At 41.5% G+C, this 24,207-nt stretch overlaps 2 protein-coding genes across 18 annotated transcripts; one reads left to right on the top strand and one right to left on the bottom strand.

Annotated features, from left to right (window-relative positions):
* The first annotated feature begins 870 nt into the window (after positions 1-870).
* Positions 871-17,391, top strand: LOC110975100 (ethanolamine kinase 1-like). 15 transcript variants are annotated; one of them, XR_015423415.1, is made up of 8 exons: positions 871-1,084; positions 5,334-5,436; positions 5,939-6,106; positions 6,697-6,842; positions 7,096-7,354; positions 7,896-8,023; positions 8,516-9,008; positions 9,416-17,391. XR_015423415.1 is itself a non-coding variant. In XM_087130184.1 (7 exons), exons 5-7 carry the CDS (start codon positions 8,604-8,606, stop codon positions 9,476-9,478), a joined length of 219 nt encoding a protein of 72 aa, XP_086986310.1. In that variant the 5' UTR covers positions 1,092-6,106; positions 6,697-6,842; positions 7,096-7,354; positions 7,896-8,023; positions 8,516-8,603; the 3' UTR covers positions 9,479-17,391. The 15 variants fall into 15 exon arrangements, 4 of the variants coding, with proteins under 4 accessions (XP_086986311.1, XP_086986309.1, XP_086986308.1 ...); XR_015423418.1 differs by lacking the exon at positions 5,334-5,436; XR_015423410.1 differs by having other exon boundaries at positions 5,334-6,106.
* Positions 16,501-23,969, bottom strand: LOC110975056 (uncharacterized). Of its 3 annotated transcripts, XR_015423407.1 has the most exons (6): positions 23,796-23,969; positions 22,589-22,659; positions 22,212-22,320; positions 20,823-20,964; positions 18,803-19,373; positions 16,501-18,764 (listed from the first exon to the last, which is right to left on the bottom strand). XR_015423407.1 is itself a non-coding variant. In XM_087130181.1 (5 exons), exons 1-4 carry the CDS (start codon positions 23,873-23,875, stop codon positions 20,832-20,834), a joined length of 393 nt encoding a protein of 130 aa, XP_086986307.1. In that variant the 5' UTR covers positions 23,876-23,969; the 3' UTR covers positions 16,501-19,373; positions 20,823-20,831. The 3 variants fall into 3 exon arrangements, 1 of the variants encoding a protein (XP_086986307.1); XR_015423408.1 differs by having other exon boundaries at positions 16,501-19,373; positions 22,216-22,320; XM_087130181.1 differs by having other exon boundaries at positions 16,501-19,373.
* Positions 23,970-24,207: the final 238 nt, after the last annotated feature.

Genomic DNA, 24,207 nt, shown 5'->3' with positions numbered 1-24,207 from the left:
GTCGGTAAGTAGAGTCCATCGATACTGAACTTGAGCCTAGATCAGAGAAATAAGGAAGGGCAGCGTAGCACCGTGAGCAGAATATCGACATGAATGTAAGATCAAATCATTACTCTGAAATATATGATACTTCAGAGCACTGATTTAATCTTACATTCTTGTCGATATTCTGATTTTGAGCCCGTGAGCGGCACCCAGGCTTCCATGATTGTCCCACACTTGTTTACCGGCCGTGACAAGTAGAGGACTTTGAAGGGTGCACTGAACCAATTCAAGCTCCACTGTCATTGAAAATAGTGTAAAATCAACCAAGTTTGGAGCCCCATGGCAGGCAACTGAAGTCCCTGAGGCCTCTCAAACAAAAATCAATGTGTTGTTTGGTCCTTCAGATTTCATTTGATTTTCAATTTTTAGTAGGTTAACGAATGAATGTTTTAATTATTCGCCCAAAACAAACTCACCCCCAAAAAGTGAATGTTGCCAAGCCCTCCCACTGCGGCCATTTTTTAAATGACATCCCTCACCTTCCTGGGGCTCTTCTGACTAATTTTCAATCCCATTTGTGTCTGCTTTGCCCCCGAATGGGTGCCCCTGAATCTACAGAGATAATCCTGGGCCATACTGACACAACTCCACCATTTTTTGGCCCAAACAAGCCCCTCTTTTTGAAACAATCTCAGGGGGTACTTTTTGTGCACCTCATCCTGGTGGAAATTTTCCTTGAATTGGGACACTGTACCCCTTAACTACATGTACAGTACATGACCATGTACCAGCCATTAAACGCCACGGGGAGAAGGTTGTGACCCTACAAATGATCTCATTCCCGGACGTCGTGAGCTATAATATCAACACAGTGTGGGCAGGGGACCGGACTACTTTGAACTGGACCAACTCACGTGTGCTCATGCTTTCATTAAAAGCTAAATTGCGCAGTGTTATCTACATTTTTATTGACAAAATGTCCCGAGATGGCGTGTCATGAATCAATTTCACACTAGATGAGGATAATCTAGAGGAAGGGGCGCTGAAATTACTTAAATTAGCGCGGCCGGAGTGGAAACAGGACGAGATAAAATTCAAGGTAAGGCACTGCACCGCGCCAGCACAGATCTGGCCTGTAGATTAAAAATTAACGTGCGGGGGGGGTGCAAATATTATTATTAATAAACTAGCCTTCAGAAAGCAAAACATATTAAGACAAGTTCAATTTAGGAGGGAAAAACCTAGTCAGTTACTTAGAAAAATACCTAGAATTTTTCATACTAGCCATTCTCGCACATGTACGTAGGGTCTACGTACATGATGAAGGCTATAGCCCTATTTCCGTGCGTCATCTGTGCATAGGGTGTTGAGTGGCGTCCTCCAGAAATCTTTCTGGCCCAGGGCCAAGGCTAGTTTGACATGTCTGAGTAACCCGGACCCTACAAATTGCCTTTAACTACTTGGACTAGCTACTAGCCTAGGCCTGGGCCTGCATGATGTAGGACTGTAACGGGACAATTTACCAGTCTATGTAGAATTGCATTATGGGAAGGCAAGTCTCATGGCTTGTCAAGATGGCTCCTCTTAGTTGATCATTTATTGGAATAAATGTGATTGTTGTTGAGTGTAATTTATGAGCCTTCGCTGATGTCTCTCATTCCCACATCGCCATTCGAACCTGTGGTGACGGTAGACGCCGATACACTGGCGTAATCGGCAGGATGGCGTGTGTAGTGGGAGATTTTAGTGGTTTGTTTTTCGACTTGTCGTCATGTTCGTGAACACCTTGTCCACGCACCTGTACGTGCTGCACGATGCGAGCTCATTGACTTTAAAGTCGGACTAAGTTGATCAGTTCTGCTAGTCTTCTGGCTCTGCTGATATGTAACTGTGTCTGGCTGCATCTGATTATGTTAACGTCAGTAAATACACCCTGTATCATCATTCACTATCAATGTGGACAGCTGACCGACTCTGCCATCGTGGTGGCCCCGCGAAAGCCATGCACCAGCACTGGAGAGTTCCGACTGTCAATGTCACTGTTGTGTGAGAAACTCTGTATTGTAACTGTTATTCCTTCGATGCTGGGGACAGCTCTGACTTTGTGATGACCCCGCGAAACCATGTGTCAACACCGGAGAGTGCTCGTGTCGACTGTCATGCATTTAATTGTTAATGTTATCCCTTCAATTACATGTACACTGTACATGTACTATCACGCGAGTGCCAGATATCTGCTGTCGTGTTAATCATGTTTAGCATAAGCGAGTCTGGGATCTCACTGTTGGTATTCCTCACTACTTCATGTGCTTCGTATGACATGTTCCGACAACTGTGAACTATGTATGCTGTATAACTGTGTTTATTCTATCATGTCCAGAATGCCGTCGTGGTGAGCTAGATAATGATGCTGTCGTGTTGACCCTGCTCAACATAAACAAGTCCTCTGGCTCTCCGTTATTGACTGTTATTTTATGTCAACAAGTATGCAAACCCGTGCAGATCCTGTTGCTCGTTCTTTTCGAGTTGCTGTTAAATTTTTTTGTGCTCGATTGCGAGTTGACGCGAGGATTTCGCCCTGTTGGAGCCTCATCCCTGCCACACGACTACCCTGTGTATAGCATCACGGAAAGAATTCCATATACACTGTACGAAGTTCACTTTTTAGGAGAAATTTTTGCTCCAGGACAGATTTAAAAAGGGGCGACATTTATTCTTGGGGGATAGAGATGTGAAAGGGGGTTCAGTAACTTAGGGGACAGGTTTAAAAAGAAGGGGCCCCGCGCAATAAAACGGCAAAAAAGTGAGTCCTTTTGCCGTTCTTTTTTTCCCCTACTATATCCTCTACCGTTTCCTTTTTCCTTCACTATCCCGTCCTTTTATTTCTCCACAGTTTTCCTACCATTAGTACAAGGATTATTACAGTTAGTATACACATTTAATACATTTAATCCAAATTGTGTCGTAAAGGGGAATCGAACCTGCAATGAAGAGAACTGTTAGGTATAGAAATACAGCAGTCTGACCACGCCACACGAGCGCTTGTTGCCGGAGGAAGTCGATATGTTCCATATAAAATTACGGTTGAATTAAGGAGAGGTCACGATGAGGTCAAGATGAATATTTAAAAAATTAAATATTTATGAAACTGAATATGTAATCATTCACGAATATTTGTATAAATTAGAATATTTAAATATAAATAAATGTGGCTATCCGTTGTTAATATAAGTAGGTTGTGCCAAAGGAAATCAACTAGGTAAGGTACATGTCTGAGCACAATTGACGGTATGACGTGAGCCGAATACATGTGGCGCTGCCGACATGCAGGAGTAGACCACTTCAATCAAATCCTTAAAGATGTTCTTCTCCTGTACAAGCCTCCCCTCACATTTTCGAGCGCAGATAGCCACAAAATAATCTAAAGACAGGTTTCAGCTCCCTTTTCCCCTTCCCTCTGTATAAATATAGAAAAAAACTCCAACTGACAAGCACTCTCTAAAAGAAATTGGGCCCCTTTTTTCCTTCTAAACAAATTGTCCAACTTACAAACTGTCTGTAAAAGAAATTGGGCCCATTTTTTCCTTCTAACCAAATCCTCCAACTTAAAAATTGTCGCAAAACAGGCACTATTTTCCCCCAAGTAAAAATTGTACATGTACAGTAGGGCACATTGCGCGGCATTTCGTGAACTGTGTAGATCCATCCGGACAGATGACGGCCCTCTGCACTCGTCGTGTTGCGGATTCATGCATAAAAATTACCTCAATGCTTGTGGCAGCCCAACCCCTTCCGGATATGATTCGGTTCATGCGCACACGTCGTGCGCATTCGCCATGTTCTTCAGAAGCAAAGATGGCCGCCTGTCGATGTAAACCTGGTCCATGTGTACATGTAGCTCCAAAAGTGTGCCCAAAACTCCACATGTCTGTCCTATGATGTTCAGCTCTTCAATGCCTATTGGAATCGTCTTCATTCAGCGATCAAAGTAAGGATACTTTTGTAGTAATTACGCGATATTACAGCAAACTTCGTATATGGAATTCTTCCCAGCATCACATGCTGTGAGGAGTTCCTGCATACTATGCAACCGTGCTGTTGTGTTGCGTCAGAATCTGCTGAAGCTGTGACTGCTGATTTTCTGCTGATGTACCGGTGTCTTGCCTAGATCCTGTGTTATTTAACTAATGTTCCTGTTCCTGATTTGTTACCGACGTGCCTGTGTTTACTACCCATCTTTGTTTTGTCCCTGATGATGTCCTGAGTCTCCTTGCTCCAAGAAGTGTTCAACATGTTCAACAAGGTTCCAGCCATTGAACATTGTGACAACCCACCTGACCCAACTTGCCACCTTGATTAGATCAGAAATTACTTCGTTGACCGAGGAGGATTCATCTGAAATTTGATGCTAAAAGACATTTGATCTTTATCTGATTGAACATTTAATTATGAAACTATATCGGACATTGATTTTAAAATTATGTGCTGAGGTTTATTCAAGAACGTGTTACATTTACATTGTACATGTGCCTCTCTGTTTTGATTAAGATGAACACTAGACAGCCTTGCTTGCCATTCAGAAGCCTTTGCCATTAGTTAAAAACATGAGTTCAAAAGATAGTGGAACGCAGTCTTCTGTTGATCTGTAGTGATTGATAGCCAAGCTTTATTTCATATTGTTTAACCTTCACTTATGAGACGCCTCTTCCTATGGAAGTTGCATCTGGGAGGAGGGAGTGTAACGGGACAATTTACCAGTCTATGTAGAATTGCATTATGGGAAGGCAAGTCTCATGGCTTGTCAAGATGGCTCCAGTGAGTTGATCATTTATTGGAATACATGTAAATGTGATTGTTGTTGATTGTAATTTATGAGCCTCTGCTGATGTTTCTCATTCCCACATCGCCATTCGAACCTGTGGTGACGGTAGACGCCGATACAGGACATGCACATCCGGGACATCATGTACATGTACATTACAGACCTACATGATCAATGATCATGCATGCCATGTACCTGACATGCCTGGCCCATACGTATTCATCATAACAGGTACACGCAACTTATGACATTTCCTATTTTGCCACCACACAAAACCCAATATATTCAAATGCTGATTTCTTCAAAATATTCAGTGAAAATTAGTCATGACAGACAATAAGAAGCTTACAGAGTTACATGTGAATCAAAATATTCTGCAGAAATCATCTGTTTGTACATTTTAATTGTCTGAATTTGGGAGGTGAATTTTCTGTCAGGAGTCCCAGTGTACATGTACATCCATTGTGAGTTTAACATGTTTAATTTGACTTTGCCGCAATCTGACCCAAATCTCGTTTTCTTTCAGATGCTCTCACAAATTAAACTCTAGAGGGCAGCAAACACAACAAATTGTCAGAGAAAGGTTCAGGGTGCCTTTTCTGCTTTTTTTCAAGGAGAAAATGGTCCAGGTACGGCAACAATGGAGAATTTTCAATGCTTTTTCGACACAGTGTTAAAGAGTTTTAGATTTACATGATATTCAAGGTTAAAAGTGGAAGGAAACATCATAAAAACCGTATAAATATACATGACGAAGTTTTTTCTACAAGATGAGTAGTAGATTATTGCCTAACTCAGAGTTGCATCTTATATGTACGTACAGAGAGAAATGTGAAGGCAGTACGCTTACTAAAATTTAATCTGCATTGAGAATACAGTGCATAACATATACTAACATACATGCACATCACATGCAATGTACATGTACTTCAGAGGAACTGCCTGCACAGATATTTTTTTCTCAACCACTTTCATCCATGTCCTAAAGGCTTTTCTTTCCAAACAAGCAAATTTTACATGCTTCCCCTGGTACATGTACGTGTAATTGGTAATACATGTAGCTGTTTTTTTTCTGCGGTTGCAATGAGTGGACATCCACTGTAACTCTCTCCTTTGATTGTTGTTATGGAGTCCGTGGTCATCCTTCATTCCACAACATCCACTATGAGGGCGATGATGAAAAATTCACAGCATCAAGCCACAGGATGGAGTGGCTACTTTGCCTTGTCTCTTCCGACTCATCGATAAATGGCTGTCTATTCTTCCTGATAAATTTGAGGATGAAGAAAAGCAGGAAAGGTAACTTTTAATTCTTAAAACATTTGAACAGGACCACAGAAACATCACTCCAGAATTATTTTCAAAACGTATAATTTTGTTGATACGCAGCAATGTGTGTTTCTAACCTAGTTTCATTATCCCTAAATGGTGTTTTCCGCATACAGGCATGCATCTTTTCCTCAGATCAGCTGATTTTCTTGTTTTTCACTTTACACTGGTCCCATTAGGAATTGAAAAACACTGTACAAAATGTTGGAGATATTGGAGTTTCCTCGTTTTTGGTTTTGTCAAAGTTGCATGCCTGCACATAACATGCCCTGTTCACCGACTACCTTGGCACTTACACACATGTACTTGGAGAGCCGTTATGAAGCACACAACAGTGGCAGCAGGTCATATTGTGGACACGGCGGCAATTTTGTATCGAGGGCTAGGGCTACACGCTGCATACATGTCACACTTGTGTCAGTTCTTCTGTTGGCTAATCTTCTTTTGTCATCCAAATATCTTATTTTATTTTGTAGATAAGGTGTCTTTTATTGATTATGAATATGCCGGCTACAACTATCAAGCCTTTGATATTGGGAACCATTTCTGTGAATTTGCAGGTGAGTGGAATTGCTTCAGGTTGTGTCCAAAGAGGGTGCGCTCAATCCAACATATTGTTTTGTTGTGGTGGTCATTTGAAGTTCAAGACTGCACACACTGTATGTGCCGGCCTGCCTACGTGTACATTGAGCACGGCAGTGGAGAGGTATCAAGTTTTGGCTGATCTGTGATGCCACAGCCCCCCCTAGCTCTTTTTTGGTTTAACTTTAGTTCATGTTTTTCAAGTCTTATTTAATATTTTATGTTGGTCATGTTTTTTTAGGGTTGATCAGTTTTTTTGATTTTGATGTAGAATTGGTGTGTGAGTCCCTATTGATTCACTTCCCTACAACTTTGCTGTTGAACATTCTTCAGTTAGTTCGAGTTTCTCTTATTGTGATAGCTTGCTATTTTTCCAGGCCTGCCTCGTAATCGAATGCACCCTATATGCCTGCATTGCATTGGCACACTTTGATGTTGGACCCCACACCTGCATACACACCTGGCAGCTGGCAATCAGTTAAGAGATGACTGGACAATGGAGACATGTTAGTCTGGATATGACATCATGCTAATGCACACGCACATGTAATTGACACCTGCTAACCCTTCTGATTTGATAGCAATTAGGCAGCTGTGGCGGCTTCACCCTCCACCCATGAAATGGAAAAAAAGAGGGTAAGAAATTTTTTGAAGGGGGGAGGGAGGCTGCATGGTGTGGAAAGTGATGGACGGTGTTATGTCACTGTGTGTGTGAGGGGGGATAACTTTTCCCCTCCCCTGTAGGGTCAGGAAGATCAGGCATAAATTGAATAATGTATCTGCTTCAGCTGAAAATCTTTCCTTATTTAAAATAAAGTTGAAGTTGCCAATTGGTGCAGCCTTCAAAAAACATGTACGGTTCTGTGTTAATTTCTGTTGTCTTAGAGAACTAAATTAAAAACTAAAGAGACTGCGGGGTGCCAGATGTTATACCCTTTACATGATGACAAATATTTCTTTGGCCTAGAACATAACCAATGGTAAACCTGTCTTGGGGTGTAATTTCCCCCAAAAGTTACTGATGAAAGCCACAATTTTGAATCTTTGAAAAGTTTTTTGCATCTCCTTTTAATAAAAATAACAACATGAAAATGAATCTTTGTCTTTTAAAAAGAAAATTTTTTATTATAAATGGATGAATCAGTTAAATAATGTTATGACTGTTTTAATTTCACAGATCAAGCCCCTTATTGTCATAATATCTGTGCTTGCAACATTAATGAAGGTCCAAGCAAGACGGTCAGATGGTGGAATCAAAAAGGGCCAGCAGTCTACAACTCTTAGAAGAGGAGTTTAAACAAATAGGTGAAAACTGCAGATATCACTTTGCAAATACTAACCTTGACCCTAGCCCCACAGATGAAAAAGTCTGATGTACTATAGCCGTGTTCCGATTAGACTTTTTCTTCCTGACAAAAACAAAGATAAAATCAGACGAATTTGGCAAAATCTGCACAAAGACGACAAACTCGTATAGGAAAAGCCCAGTACACAATGTGTGTATAGCTATATCCGGGCACACCTCACCGTGTGTGCGTGGCATGCTGCTGTACTGTGCTCATGGAGTTGGAGGCTTGGAACCATACATCCATTTTCTCTGTGTAGTCTGGTTCGTATGTTTAGCGTGGTCTTGGTCAAGTTACATTTACTTTTGCGCCCCTGGTAACTTACCCTGGCTGCACGGAAATCTTTGGCGACCCTTTTCGGCCTGTTAATTTTACATCACGCTCGTGGCAAGTTGACAGGGACGATAGTTTACCGTGTTTTCCCATTGGATTTGATTTTGTAATTCTACAGGAAAGTCGCAGTAAGTTAACCAAAAAAGTCCAATGGAAATGCGCCTCGTGATGCACTGGGCAATCAACAGCAGCCAAACGAGCTGGTCATGTTGAGACAATGGGAGCTGGTCTCCTTGAACAATGCCACTGTTGGATCTTGTGGTGACTGGTAACCAAAGACTCCTAGGCTGTTTGGCTTTGAGGAGAGTTGACCTGTAGGATCTTGTTACACTTGACTTTGACAAATGATGCAGACTGATGTGTCTGGCGGGGTTTCTAGCTGAACTACCCAGAACAGTTAGGGTTAATATACTGTGCTTGTTTAATTATGAAAATGGCTTTGAAATCATTCCTATTAATTGACAGAAATGAGGCCTTTCTATTTCTCCATTCCATTTAACTTTTTCTTTATTGTTAGGGCACTTGTTGGCAAGTGGATAGAAGCAGAGATGGTAGTGAGAGTGGAAGAAACGTGCTGTCCATCCAGGAGGAGTTTGTCTTCTGCAGTGACTGTAAGTTGTCTTTATAAGTATTGAAGATGATGTTGAGGCCATACATTGATGTCACAGACACATGCACAAAGTAACGTTAAGGCAATATTGAAGATTTCAAATATAGTCACTCAAGCCAATAGGGTCATAAGATATTACCTGAACCAAATCACTTTCAGGTTTGACAACTTAATAATCACCATTATGCAGTTAATTGTTGAGTGTGTATCAACTAGAACTTGTATGTCAGATTGATTTGAAACTCCATATCTGTATTGATAAGAAGTGGTTTACATGCACGCTGAGTGTTGAAAAAAAATTGGGCTTGGGACAGCCAAGATCTTGGCTGTGAGATGGTACAAAATAACCCGGGTTTAACACTGAAATAAAACTGACAGAACTTGATTTCATTGATTGGTTTCTCCTAGCAATCCTGGCAGGAGGAATCTACCTTGTTGTGCTGCATCAAAGGCTCCGCTATAAAATGCTGACCAACCATAGAGGGCGCTACTACCATTCCATGAAGCCTACTGCATGTACATCAAACAATGGTAATGGAAAAATTAAAGGGAAAAAAGAACTGAACACTTCCTTAATGGCAGAGTGGTAATGGAAAGAGGAAAAAAGAACACTGCCTTAACCACTTCCTGTGGGGGACTTTGGAATCGGAGACGTATGGTTCATATGCGTGGCCGGGGTCTCTGAACTCGGACAAAGGAAACGGGGCCCTGTAACAAAAGAGCGTACTCCGAACAAAAGACCAGGCTGCTGGGCATTACCAAAATTTTCGCTCTCAAAAGTGGTGATAATCCAGCCTTGTTTTAAAACCGTATACTAGGGTTTGGGGCGTTGAGAGCAAGCGGATTACCACCGGGGACAAATGCGCTCCACCACCGCAGCGATGAGCCACACAGCACCGCTACACGCTAATCTGGCCCCTGTTGAAAGAGGTTAACGGTGCACTTAGCCAGGTTCGTGAACAAAAGAAAGTTATATAACACCACACAATCTGGGCTCTGTTTACAAGGCTGCAGGCCTGGCTGAAATACGCAGGCGTCAATGAAGGTAACCTGTCAACTTAGAGTAGTGCCTAAAGATTACTTCATGCAGCTATAAATGACAGTTAAATGAAATGAGGAATTTTTGAAGGATTTTGAAAATGGAAAAAATGATAGTCATGCCGGACCAGCAGCATCAACATTGAAAAATGCCCTGGCATGAAGGGGTTAATGACACAGTGGTAATGGAAAGAGGAAAAAAGAACTGAACACTGCCTTAATGGCAGAGTGGTAATGCAAAGAGGAAACAAAGAACTGAACACTGCCTTAATGGCAGAGTGGTAATGGAAAGAGGAAACAAAGAACTGAACACCGCCTTAATGGCACAGTGGTAATGGAAAGAGGAAAACAGAACTGAACACCACCTTAATGGCAGAGTGGTAATGGAAAGAGGAAACAAAGAACTGAACACCGCCTTAATGGCAGAGTGGTGATGGAAAGAGGAAAAAAGAACTGAACACTGCCTTAATGGCACAGTGGTAATGGAAACAGGAAAAAAGAACTGAACACCGCCTTAATGGCAGAGTGGTAATGGAAAGAGGAAAAAAGACCTGAACACCGCCTTAACCACTTCGGACCGGGGCATTTTTCAACGTTGAGGATGCTGGGCCGGCATGACTATCATTTTTTCCGTTTTCAAAATCCTTCAACAATTCATCATTCCATTTAACGGTCGTTTATAGCCGCACAGAGTAATCTTCAGGCACTACTCTAAGTTGACAGGTGACCTTCATTGACTCCCGAATATTTCAGCCAGGCCTGCAGCCTTGTAAACAGAGCCCAGATTGTGCGGTGTTATACAACTGTCTTTTGTTCACGAACCTGGCTCAGTGCACTGCTGACCTCTTTTCAATAGGGGCCAGATTAGCATGCAGCGGTGCTGTGTGGCTCATCACTGCGGTGGTGGAGAGCTTTTGTCCCTGGTGGTAATCCGCTTGCTCTAAATACCCCAAACCCTGGTATACGGTTTCAAAATAACACTGGATTATCACCACTTTTGAGAGTGAAAAATGCCGGTCATGCCCAGCAGCCTGGTCTTTTGTTCGGAGTACGGTCTTTTGTTACAGGGCCCTGTTTCCTTTGTCCGAGTTCGGAGACCCCGGCCACACATATAAACCATACGGCTCCGATTTCGGAGTCCCCGGCTGGTAGTGGTTAATGGTAGAGTGGTGATGGAAAGAGGAAAAAAGAACTGAACACCGCCTTAATGGCAGAGTGGTGATGGAAAGAGGAAAAAAGAACTGAACACTGCCTTAATGGCAGAGTGGTGATGGAAAGAGGAAAAAAGAACACTGCCTTAACCACTTCCTGTGGGGGACTTTGGAATCGGAGACGTATGGTTCATATGCGTGGCCAGGGTCTCCGAACTCGGACAAAGGAAACGGGGCCCTGTAACAAAAGAGCGTACTCCGAACAAAAGACCAGGCTGCTGGGCATTACCAAAATTTTCGCTCTCAAAAGTGGTGATAATCCAGCCTTGTTTTAAAACCGTATACTAGGGTTTGGGGCGTTGAGAGCAAGCAGATTACCACCGGGGACAAATGCGCTCCACCACCGCAGCGATGAGCCACACAGCACCGCTGCACGCTAATCTGGCCCCTGTTGAAAAGAGGTTAACGGTGCACTTAGCCAGGTTCGTGAACAAAAGAAAGTTATATAACACCGCACAATCTGGGCTCTGTTTACAAGGCTGCAGGCCTGGCTGAAATACGCGGGCCTCAATGAAGGTAACCTTTCAACTTAGAGTAGTGCCTAAAGATTACTTCATGCAGCTATAAACGACAATTAAATGAAATGAGGAATTTTTGAAGGATATTGAAAATGGAAAAAATGATAGTCATGCCGGAGTGGTGATGGAAAGAGGAAAAAAGACCTGAACACCGCCTTAATGGCAGAGTGGTTATGGAAAGAGGAAAAAAGAACTGAACACCGCCTTAATGGCACAGTGGTAATGGAAAGAGGAAAAAAAGAACTGAACACCGCCTTAATGGCAGAGTGGTGATGGAAAGAGGAAAAAAGAACTGAACACCGCCTTAATGGCAGAGTGGTGATGGAAAGAGGAAAAAAGAACTGAACACCGCCTTAATGGCACAATGGTAATGGAAAGAGGAAAACAGAACTGAACACCGCCTTAATGGCACAGTGGTAATGGAAAGAGGAAAACAGAACTGAACACCGCCTTAATGGCACAGTGGTAATGGAAAGAGGAAAAAAGAACTGAACACCGCCTTAATGGCAGAGTGGTAATGGAAAGAGGAAAAAAGAACTGAACACCGCCTTAATGGCAGAGTGGTAATGGAAAGAGGAAAACAGAACTGAACACTGCCTTAATGGCAGAGTAGTAATGGAAAGAGGAAAAAAGAACTGAACACTGCCTTAATGGCAGAGTGGTAATGGAGAGAGGAAAAAAGAACTGAACACCGCCTTAATGGCAGAGTGGTGATGGAACAAGGAAAAAAGAACTGAACACTGCCTTAATGGCAGAGTGGTGATGGAACAAGGAAAAAAGAACTGAACACCGCCTTAATGGCACAGTGGTAATGGAAAGAGGAAAAAAGAACTGAACACTGCCTTAATGGCAGAGTGGTAATGGAAAGAGGAAAAAAGAACTGAACACTGCCTTAATGGCAGAGTGGTGATGGAAAGAGGAAAAAAGAACACTGCCTTAACCACTTCCTGTGGGGGACTTTGGAATCGGAGACGTATGGTTCATATGCGTGGCCAGGGTCTCCGAACTCGGACAAAGGAAACGGGGCCCTGTAACAAAAGAGCGTACTCCGAACAAAAGACCAGGCTGCTGGGCATTACCAAAATTTTCGCTCTCAAAAGTGGTGATAATCCAGCCTTGTTTTAAAACCGTATACTAGGGTTTGGGGCGTTGAGAGCAAGCAGATTACCACCGGGGACAAATGCGCTCCACCACCGCAGCGATGAGCCACACAGCACCGCTGCACGCTAATCTGGCCCCTGTTGAAAAGAGGTTAACGGTGCACTTAGCCAGGTTCGTGAACAAAAGAAAGTTATATAACACCGCACAATCTGGGCTCTGTTTACAAGGCTGCAGGCCTGGCTGAAATACGCGGGCCTCAATGAAGGTAACCTGTCAACTTAGAGTAGTGCCTAAAGATTACTTCATGCAGCTATAAACGACAATTAAATGAAATGAGGAATTTTTGAAGGATATTGAAAATGGAAAAAATGATAGTCATGCCGGAGTGGTGATGGAAAGAGGAAAAAAGACCTGAACACCGCCTTAATGGCAGAGTGGTGATGGAAAGAGGAAAAAAGAACTGAACACCGCCTTAATGGCAGAGTGGTGATGGAAAGAGGAAAAAAGAACTGAACACCGCCTTAATGGCACAATGGTAATGGAAAGAGGAAAACAGAACTGAACACTTCCTTAATGGCAGAGTGGTAATGGAAAGAGGAAAACAGAACTGAACACTGCCTTAATGGCAGAGTGGTTATGGAAAGAGGAAAAAAGAACTGAACATCGCCTTAATGGCAGAGTGGTAATGGAAAGAGGAAAACAGAACTGAACACTTCCTTAATGGCAGAGTGGTGATGGAAAGAGGAAAACAGAACTGAACACTTCCTTAATGGCAGAGTGGTAATGGAAAGAGGAAAACAGAACTGAACACCGCCTTAATGGCAGAGTGGTGATGGAACAAGGAAAAAAGAACTGAACACTGCCTTAATGGCAGAGTGGTGATGGAACAAGGAAAAAAGAACTGAACACCGCCTTAATGGCACAGTGGTAATGGAAAGAGGAAAAAAGAACTGAACACTGCCTTAATGGCAGAGTGGTAATGGAAAGAGGAAAAAAGAACTGAACACTGCCTCAATGGCAGAGTGGTAATGGAAAGAGGAAAAAAGAACTGAACACCGCCTTAATGGCACAGAGGTAATGGAAAGAGGAAAAAAGAACTGAACACCGCCTTAATGGCACAGTGGTAATGGAAAGAGGAAAAAAGAACTGAACACCGCCTTAATGGCAGAGTGGTGATGGAAAGAGGAAAAAAGAACTGAACACTGCCTTAATGGCAGAGTGGTGATGGAAAGAGGAAAAAAGAACTGAACACCGCCTTAATGGCACAATGGTAATGGAAAGAGGAAAAAAGAACTGAACACTGCCTTAATGGCACAGTGGTAATGGAAAGAGGAAAAAAGAACTGAACACCGCCTTAATGGCAGAGTGGTGATGGAAACAGGAAAAAAGAACTGAACACCGCCTTAATGGCACAATGGTAATGGAAAGAGGAAAAAAGAACTGAACACCGCCTTAATGGCACAGTGGTAAAGGAAAGAGGAAAAAAGAACTGAACACCGCCTTAATGGCACAATGGTAATGGAAAGAGGAAAAAAGAACTGAACACCGCCTTAATGGCACAATGGTAATGGAAAGAGGAAAAAAGAACTGAACACTGCCTTAATGGCACAGTGGTAATGGAAAGAGGAAAAAAGAACTGAACACCGCCTTAATGGCAGAGTGGTGATGGAAAGAGGAAAAAAGGAACTGAACACTGCCTTAATGGCAGAGTGGTGATGGAAAGAGGAAAAAAGAACTGAACACTGCCTTAATGGCACAGTGGTAATGGAAACAGGAAAAAAGAACTGAACACCGCCTTAATGGCACAGTGGTAAAGGAAAGAGGAAAAAAGAACTGAACACCGCCTTAATGGCACAGTGGTAAAGGAAAGAGGAAAAAAGAACTGAACACCGCCTTAATGGCACAGTGGTAAAGGAAAGAGGAAAAAAGAACTGAACACCGCCTTAATGGCACAATGGTAATGGAAAGAGGAAAAAAGAACTGAACACTGCCTTAATGGCAGAGTGGTAATGGAAAGAGGAAAAAAGAACTGAACACTGCCTTAATGGCACAGTGGTAATGGAAAGAGGAAAAAAGAACTGAACACCACCTTAATGGCACAATGGTAATGGAAAGAGGAAAAAAGAACTGAACTCCGCCTTAATGGCACAATGGTAATGGAAAGAGGAAAAAAGAACTGAACACCGCCTTAATGGCACAATGGTAATGGAAAGAGGAAAAAAGAACTGAACACCACCTTAATGGCACAGTGGTAATGGAAAGAGGAAAAAAGAACTGAACACCGCCTTAATGGCAGAGTGGTAATGGAAAGAGGAAAAAAGAACTGAACATCGCCTTAATGGCACAGTGGTGTAATGGAAAGAGGAAAAAAGAACTGAACACTGCCTTAATGGCACAGTGGTAATGGAAAGAGGAAAACAAGAACTGAACACCGCCTTAATGGCACAATTGTAATGGAAAGAGGAAAAAAGAACTGAACACCGCCTTAATGGCACAGTGGTTATGGAAAGAGGAAAAAAGACCGAATGCTGCCTGAATTTCCTGATATACATCACAGCAGTAGCGCCCCCGCTCATCCAGGCAAGCTGACAAATTTTAATGTTGATAGCAAGATACTGAAAGTTGTGAAATATCCAGAGGACCTGATGTTTCAATCCTAGTAGAATCTCTCTCCAAATTATGTGTTAAAACTCAACCAACACATTTGAATTTTTAGTGGCACAACATGACATGAAACTGAAAGGTTTGCAAATATATGTTCAAATTAAAATATACTGAAATGCATGCCAAGTCTGAATATTTTGTCTCCTCTCCCCTAGCTGTTATTAAAATGTCTCCTTTTGTTATTTAAATACATGCAAATGTACTGTGCCCTCTGACCTTTTTTGAAATTGCGCAATCCTAACCTTTAAATATAAGTTCCGAATTTATTTCTATCAAGAGGCCTGTGGCCTGGTGGTTAGCTAGCTGGCCACCAGGCCAGGGGACCCCGGTTCAAATCCCGGGGTCCCCGGAAAAGGAGGTTTTTTTTTTTTTTTTTTTTTTTTTTACTAAGTTTTTTAATAAAATTGTGCATGCCCACCTGGGATTGAACCCAGGTCCTTGTGCATTGCAGTTAGTGTCCTTAACCGCTATGCCACGGCACTTTCTTGAAGAAATGTGCTCGTTTCTAAATGTTAAACCTTCCATTGTTTGGACTTAGAATATTTTTCAGCCAAACTCTATACTGGAGATAGGCAAGGGTGGAAGGCCTAGGAGCTGGAAGTCTGAGAGCTGATAGGAAGGGTAGAGTGGATGGCTGAGGGCTTGGGACTATCAGTATTAGAGCACTGAGGATCCCATGGGGTTGACGGACATAGCTTCATAATGTTTCAAATTGCTATTGGGTTTATTGTAGCCCTTATAAGCTTGAGACTAATGGGCTCCAAGAGGGAACTTTATATAAGGAGCTGGGAAGATGATTAAGACTGGCAGTGCTTTCATGTAGGATGAGGCAGTAATGTAAAATCTAAAGATGGAAACAGATGTACCTTAAACTCTGGCAGTGTAACATGGTCCAGATTAGGAGAAGGGTCACGAGGCAAAGTACTACAGTTTTACAAATAGATAAACATGTACAAACAAGTTGTTCTGCTGGTTTAAATAAATGAGCATTTATTTCACTTGCAAATAGAAATTAACTGGTTACAGCAATAAATGGTGATGATTTACTTACATAAAGCATTATTGCACAGTAATCTTTTCAAATGAAACAAATTTCATGTCAGTGCTAAAAGGTCCTGTCAATGCACTAAAAGGTGTTTAGTAAAAAATATTGTTTTCGACATTAATTTAGGAACCAGAATTGTTCAAATTACACACACACATGTTGGCCGCAAAAAGCTAGTTTTTTGACTAAATTAAATATTTCTTTCATGCACAGAGTCAGGTCCTTAGAATGTTTCAAAAATTACATTTTTTCAGTAATTACCTTTCAGCACTGAGCCAACAATTTGGTGATAATATTAAGTGAAAGACTGTTTTGTAATGTTCTGGCAATGTGGATGTACCACTTGAAAAATACAAAATACAATTTGTCAAAGGAAAAACTTATAAAAGATGAACAAAGAAATTGACTGGAGCGGGATTTGAACCTACAACCTCTGGACCACTGTACCAGTGCTCTACCAACTGCGCTATCCAGCCCTATGTCGGTGGTCTTTCCCATTTGTCAATACATGTATCTCTGTTCGGGGGGAAACTTGTGAAAAGATTGGTTCAGAACAGCCACCGGGTTGACTGAACAGTGCTGGTATATTGGCTGCCTGAATGGAAACTCCATCAATTTTTGAAAGGATGCAATAGTTACAATCTTTTAGTCCTCAAAAGAAGTAGTCTTTCCAAATGGTAATTAATTGCAAATTTTGAAGTACGCGTGTAGCATTTTGATAACTTAAATGTGCATTAATACGAGTCAATGATTTACACTGAAAAGAAACAAATTAAAGGTGAACAACAGTCTTTCCTTAAAAGCAAACTGACCAATTGTCTATTCATTTAAGTCATGACTTGAATAATTTGGATGTAAGTACAGTACAACGTCGCTACACTGAACAATTCGGTTTATGGAACGTGAATCTTGGCTCCCAAATTTTCTGCGCACTTTTACTGAACATCACAAAGTTACTTTTAATTTAAGAAAAAAATTTGGGACTGATGACAGTGACTCAAAAGTCAAAATGTCAATAAACTGACATTTCAACACAAGAACTGGCACCCTCTCTGTTTTGGCAAACAGCGCCCTCTTTTGCCAGGACTTTCCCTTTTGTAATGGAAAATGGACACATCTTGATTTTTTAAGAAAATGCGACAATTGGAACGGAGCCAATTAAATTCGCAATAGTTGGGGAGGACTGCTACACCAAGCATTGTGTATGGACCCTGCCCTGTTCATTATAGCAGCATTGTACTATATACCAATATACACTACTCAAAAAAATTAAAGGATCAGTTATTAGTCTGAAAATTTCAGCCAGGTGTGTACCTCATTGACTTTACTTATTGTACACTGAAGCTCATGCTCATGCTTGGTAGAGCACCATAGAATGTGCGACAATGCAATTGGTTTGTTGTTTCAGAGCCCAATTAGCTGGCAGGGTAAAAAAGCATTGGGTCGTGTATTGCTCAGGTGTTGCACAACTTCACAATGGCTACTTTTCACTCTCTTTGCACATAAATTAAAGATGGGGTGACTCTGAGGCAAGGAGGGTAAAAGGCTGGGAGTGTCTTGGGGGGGGTACAATGACATGTTAGGACTGGCCAGTACTATACAACCCTATTGTGGTAAAATACACGTACGTGTCTCACTTTTGGGAACTCTTGTCATTTGATGTTTAGGGTTCGGAAATCTGTAAAGCTGTTTCTTTTTCAATGTCCTGACAACCACAAATTTGATTTTTTTTGTATCAATCATCATTTTTACAGATAATCATAAAATATGTGATTGGGGGAAGATTTGCAAACATACATGTACATGTGTGTAATTTGTTCATGCTGAGATGCATACATCTTCAAAGTGCTTCATTTCTGTGATTCAAAATCACAAGTAGTGTCCTCACATTACCTCAATATCATTCTAACTCATCAACAGCGCCCTCACATTACCTCAATATCATTCTAACTCATGAACAGCGCCCTCACATTACCTCAATATCATTCTAACTCATCAACAGCGCCCTCACATTACCTCAATATCATTCTAACTCATCAACAGCGCCCTCACATTACTTCAATATCATTCTAACTCATCAACAGCGCCCTCACATTACTTCAATATCATTCTAACTCATCAACAGCGCCCTCACATTACCTCAATATCATTCTAACTCATCAACAGCGCCCTCACATTACCTCAATATCATTCTAACTCATCAACAGCGCCCTCACACTTGGTTAAAACTCCATTTTTTTATTCATCAGGGCCATAAAGGACCGGGACAAGGTGTTTGCCAAATTTTTTTTTCAGTGTCGTGAGACTTCAGTACTCTGCAGCGGGAGTTTCTTGTTTTGATGCCAGAAAATAGCCAAATAAAATGTTCATTTTTGCGATGTGAATACAATTTGTTTAAATTATTAATCACTACGTATGATCCTTTGATCCTTTGAGTAGTGCACAGGGGCAGATAGACTTGCTCCATCGCTAAGGTGGAAGCAAGGAACTACATCTCTGAGAAGATCGAGTCCTTTCCTTGCCTTTTTGTGAATCAATGCCAAAGATTCTGATGAGGATCCCTCATGCAATCTTGGAAACTGTTCCTCCTCAGTAATGGAGGCGAGGACTGGCATCAATCTGAGTTACTTCCTCTCCCTGACATTCTCATGAACCATCTCTGTGAAGTCCCATAGGATCTTGTCCTCCATCCTCCTTCTCTCCAGGTTGGAGGAGGCGAGGGTGCTCTTCTCATCAGCATCATGGTCTGCTTCTCCTGGGGTATGCCCACAGCTTTTTTATAAGGAGGTCTGGGAAGAAATCAATCACAAAAGGAACTAAGTTGCGATAGAAATTGAGACATTTCTTCAAACTTATAGGATTCTTGTATGCTCCTTATTTGTACACCTTTTATTTCATAAACTGTTAATATCTATTGCTTTTAATCCATTTTCATGTCAGAAAATGAACTATGACAAGAGGATTCCTTTGACACTGCTCACCCATTACTTCTGAAAACTTTTGTGATTTGTACACTTTGTTAAAAATATTTTCCAGACACCTCTTTAGGGTTTAGCGAATCAAAAAGTGACACTTTTTAAACACTTAAAATTGTCTTTCCCTTTTCCAGACAAGTGAGGACCCTGTTTTACAGTAATATTGTAACATCAATCAGGGAAGACCACAAACCTAAAATATCTATGGACCAACAGCTCCTACAGAATTCAACGATTGATTCCGAAAGTGGGGGCAGAAATATTTCAACAGTGTGCACAAGTCTGTTGAGTTGAATACAAATCGGAAATGTTGGATGGTTTGAGTTTTGGTTCAATATTTGTCAAAATTAAGGTAGATCCTTCTTTAAATAAGAACTCTGAACACTTAAATTTTTGTCCGTATTCATTGCTCACCTTCAAAAAGCCTGAACAAATCCCCATAATGTATGTAATTTTAATTTTGAGACTTTATTTTAGAAATGTTTGGAAACACAGTTCTCAGTGCTCTCTCAGATAAAACTTGAGAAAATATGTAGAATTTGCTTTTCCAAATATTCACTAAACAACAGGGATGTCAGGAATTTATCTGAATTTCACCTAATGTGCACCTTGGCTTATACTTATGGCTTGTAATAATGGAAAATATTATCATGAAGAAAAATTGAACTGCCCCGGGTTAGAACTTTAATAAAGAGACCAACAGGGCCAAATAATGTTTGATGGACAATTGCCACAGTTGCACCCAGTCCATCTTATTTGTTGTAGAGCAGTGCTACACAGCAAATCATGAAACCCCAGGGGACAAGGCAGACATTTGCTCATTTAAAAATGGAGGTTCTCCTGAAATTATGCCCCTGCTGTGTTGTCGGTCTAAAGGTAATTTATGTCTGTGATTGGACGTTTCATTTTATGAGTTTTACTATTAAAACTATGAAACCCAAATTTCTCCTTGAATATGTTGAACATGTCTCAGGAAATGTGGACCATTGATCAATGGTAATTTGTCGTGAAAGAGCAGCAAACCATGAAGGAAAAGGAACTTTAGGCCAGGAAAATATGAACAATTCCAGTATAGTGGGTGCATTCAACTAGTTTGCCCTGGTTACAAGGATTTAAAACCTCATCGTTCCTATCGTCTTGCTTGGTTGACACAATGTACACAACCATCCCTGGGTCAGGGTCATGACCCAATTGGCCCCTGCCCCCTTTCCCAGATTCATCCTTGCAGAAAGCCAGCAATGATATGAAAAACAGGACTCTTACCTGTGCTACTTATGACGTAACCCGTCTCTTCACTTTGGAGATTTCGTCGGTCAGTCCACTGGCACCATGACGCTGGCCAGCCTCAGCGTTCATGTAGGCAGCCATGGCAGTACATTCACCTGGCAATGAGGCCTTCCCAAATCTAAACACAGAAAAAAATGACAAGAAACAACAAGAAAAGGTCACCTAAGGTTTTTCAGTCACACTGTAATAATAATTTTTCCCCAAATGAGCAAAGCATCCATGTTTCAACACATCATCACTTAGACTCTTATTGTGGGTCGCTGTTAAATCCATAAAACCATACAGTGCTGGGGAGTGCAGGGTGTAACAGGCTGGGTGGGGTCAGGGCCCAATATCACAGGGCTTCTTAACACAGTCAGAAGAAAAATTGTGCTAATTTGTGCAGAACAATGTGATAACCTTGAGCAATATTTCATGGCCGTGCTCGGGGTGGTTGCGTGCGGATAGACATTTCTGTTGTTACATCACTAACTTTAAGCAAATCTTTCCTCTAAGGTTAGGATGCACTTGGCTGTATGCACGAAATATGTAGAGCCTCTGTTAGTGTGAAATCGTGTGCTAAGCAGCACTGAGAAATTGGGCCCTGATTGTTACAAGCAAGGTTCCCATGAAATCTGAAAATCAAATTCAGTGACCTTTCCTGCAATTTCCAAAACTAAAATATGACAATCTCCATGGCATTTACTGCCACACTCTGCACAGGAAATTTGTATGGGATAGACCAATATCTGTGAGTTTTCCATGACTTTCCGTGACAACTTTTTCCCAGGATTTTCAGTGGGAACCCTGTACAAGGACAAATGGGTTACAAGTCCTGTCCTGACAGTCTGTTATCTGCAGTTATCCGAAAGGTATCCAAAATTGTTGTTGGAAAGTATACTTGGTTTAGATAGAGGACTAAATTCTGTGAGAAACTGTTCTTTCTAGCAAACGGTCATTCATGAAGGTGCATATTTTCCAGAAGCCTTCTGGAGTTCTTTTAATAACTCTTTTGGTCATTCTAACACCATTTTTGTGAAAATCCAACCTACGGTTCTTGCACAGCACCTTTCTTCTGAGAGAGGTCAACCGAGAATGTATACTTTTCCACTGCCAGTCCCAACTTCCAAGTGACTGTCAAACCATATGACAGATTGAGATAAAACTTCAATATTTGTATTGGGAAGGAAAGTCATGCACACGAAGTTTGTACAAAAACCCAGCATTGGACACCCTAATTCTTGGGGGATTGCCGCAGGCTCTGAGGTGGTCTAGTGTAACCAAGCTCTTTTAGGGTTACGACGTTAGGAAGTACCAGGGCCAAATCTACCTGCAAAAATTGATTTCTTCACAGAGTGCAAATATGATTAACAAGTGACAGCTTACCTACCTGCTGTTTTCTCCATCCACTGTTCTTGCTCCTCATCACTGTCAGAGTGGCTATCACTTGGACCCTCACTGGAACTTGAGTCTTGAGCCCGCTTCTTGAGAAGAACTAAAAGGAGATAAAATACAGATGTCATCACTGACTCTAGGTGTTAACTTCAGCAGTGAAAACAGAGTGGTGAAGTCATCATGAAAATTCAAAGAAATGAACAATAAATGTAAGCACTATCTTTCCTTAGTTGAAAGCTGCATTGAATTGTTGAATTTGTCGGACAAAAGAAGTCACAGTACAAAGGTTTTGTATGGAATTGTTCATTTTGTTTCTGATATCTAGGACCTTTTTACACACAGTCTTTTGACAAAGTACATGTACTTACCCTCACTGTCTGTGCTACGGCTAACATCAGAGTCATCTTCATCATTTTCTGCGAGGCCAAACTTGTCAGAGCTGATAAAGTGTAGACAAACTAACGATTATTTAAGTAGCAAGATGTAAGGACAGCATAGAAAGATGGTGGTTCCTGGAAACCTTTCCGAATCCTAAAAATCCTCACCAGAATGAGACTTTCTCCAAAATTCTACGGACACATCAAGTCCATACAGTATACAGTATGTCTGTATGTTTGTATTTGAATAAAGTGTACATGTACATGCAATGTTAGATGTTAGAAAATACTTATACATGTACGCCAAAGTTTGTCAAGCTGACAAGAAAGACTGGGATTTTGCCTTCTCATCTGAGCTCATTAATGATGCATCCAAGTGCCTAGCCTTCCCAAATTACAAGGCCAGGCATCTCATGCACAAGTCAGTTGGCGTACACACATAAATAAAGTCTACATGCAATGTTAGAATTCTGGAAATACAAGTACTTTAAGGTATCCTAAAGTATGTCAAAACTAGCTTGGAAGATTTTTATTCAAGCTGCAGCCAAGTGCCTGCCTTCAAGAGTTGATGAGACAGAGTTGACTTGGGACCGAGTTCACCTGAGATGGAGACGACTCAGAGCGAGTTGATTTCAGACCAAGTTGGTGACTTCACTTTGACATGACTGAGGAGTATGCAGCGTGTGTACATTGCCATGTTTTGCTGGACCATATCCAAATCGTTAAAAAGGTAATTCGTAAGAGTCTAAGTTGCTCATACTATCTACATCATCCTGATGCAGTCGCATCAATTATCAGTTCAACAATTCAAACATGCGCAGCATGCCAAAGTGAAGTTGGGCTTGTTGGGCTTCGGCCTACATCATGTATATCATATATCAGTATGGGACAGCCTAGCTGCACATACGGGGGATACCGGGAGCACATCAGACCCAACGACTTGAGGAATAAACCGTTTGCAAGATGTGTGCAAAATCTTAGTGGGTGTGTTGGCCTAGGCCTACATGTGCTAAAGTTACTCGTGTCAAATTCACAGAAATGGGCCATGCACATGTACTGTAGCCAATGAGTGTAGATGGTCCTCCATGTAGGATTAGCCTCGACATGGTCTTTTCCTCCACGGTCTCAACCAGACCATATGAATTTTATTCCTGCAAAGTGCGGAATAATTAACAAAAGTAAAATCCATTGTACTTACTCCATCAATGTCATCACGCAGGTACTTGCTAGCGATTCCTCAAAGACTAACTTCTTGAAGATACACGAAGTCACGAACATAAACGGATTGGAGCGCCCACCATGCGCTCAAGTATACCTCACCTCACCCACGTGTAGTGACGTCATGCACAGACAAAATCACAACAGGGCCATTTTCCAGTACTCAAAATTCGGCTCCGTCTCAGGCGGCAACTGTTTTTTTTAACTATCTGACTTTGAAGCTGTAAGCACAGTAATAAGTCTAATAGAGCCACAAAACATCAAATAAGATGCAAGAAAGCCAACAATTACAGTAATCCAATGTAATTTAAACGCTTCAGGCCCACAATCGAGGATTGGTTTTGGGAACGAAGCCTGAGACGGAGACGAAGTTTAAGTATTGGAAAACGGCC

Source organism: Acanthaster planci, linkage group LG20 (genome assembly GCF_054643075.1).
Source record: "Acanthaster planci isolate LZ-2023a linkage group LG20, COTS_SCS, whole genome shotgun sequence".
Taxonomy (NCBI): Eukaryota; Metazoa; Echinodermata; class Asteroidea; order Valvatida; family Acanthasteridae; genus Acanthaster; species Acanthaster planci.
Note: the sequence above shows the minus strand (reverse complement) of the source record. Positions and strands in the feature narration are given on the sequence as shown.

What these genes read in the sequence shown, in the direction of transcription:
- LOC110975100 (XM_087130183.1), top strand. Translation starts at nt 6,013, where the DNA reads ATGGAGTGGCTACTTTGCCTTGTCTCTTCCGACTCATCGATAAATGGC. An exon ending in CCATTTCTGTGAATTTGCAG is followed by an intron (nt 6,697 to 7,299) that starts GTGAGTGGAATT and finishes CTGATTTGATAG; the next exon opens with CAATTAGGCAGCTGTGGCGG. An exon ending in ATGAAATGGAAAAAAAGAGG is followed by an intron (nt 7,355 to 7,895) that starts GTAAGAAATTTT and finishes TTAATTTCACAG; the next exon opens with ATCAAGCCCCTTATTGTCAT.
- LOC110975056 (XM_087130181.1), bottom strand. Translation starts at nt 23,875, where the DNA reads ATGTTCGTGACTTCGTGTATCTTCAAGAAGTTAGTCTTTGAGGAATCG. An exon ending in TGCGTGATGACATTGATGGA is followed by an intron (nt 22,660 to 23,795) that starts GTAAGTACAATG and finishes ACACTTTATCAG; the next exon opens with CTCTGACAAGTTTGGCCTCG. An exon ending in CCGTAGCACAGACAGTGAGG is followed by an intron (nt 22,321 to 22,588) that starts GTAAGTACATGT and finishes ATCTCCTTTTAG; the next exon opens with TTCTTCTCAAGAAGCGGGCT.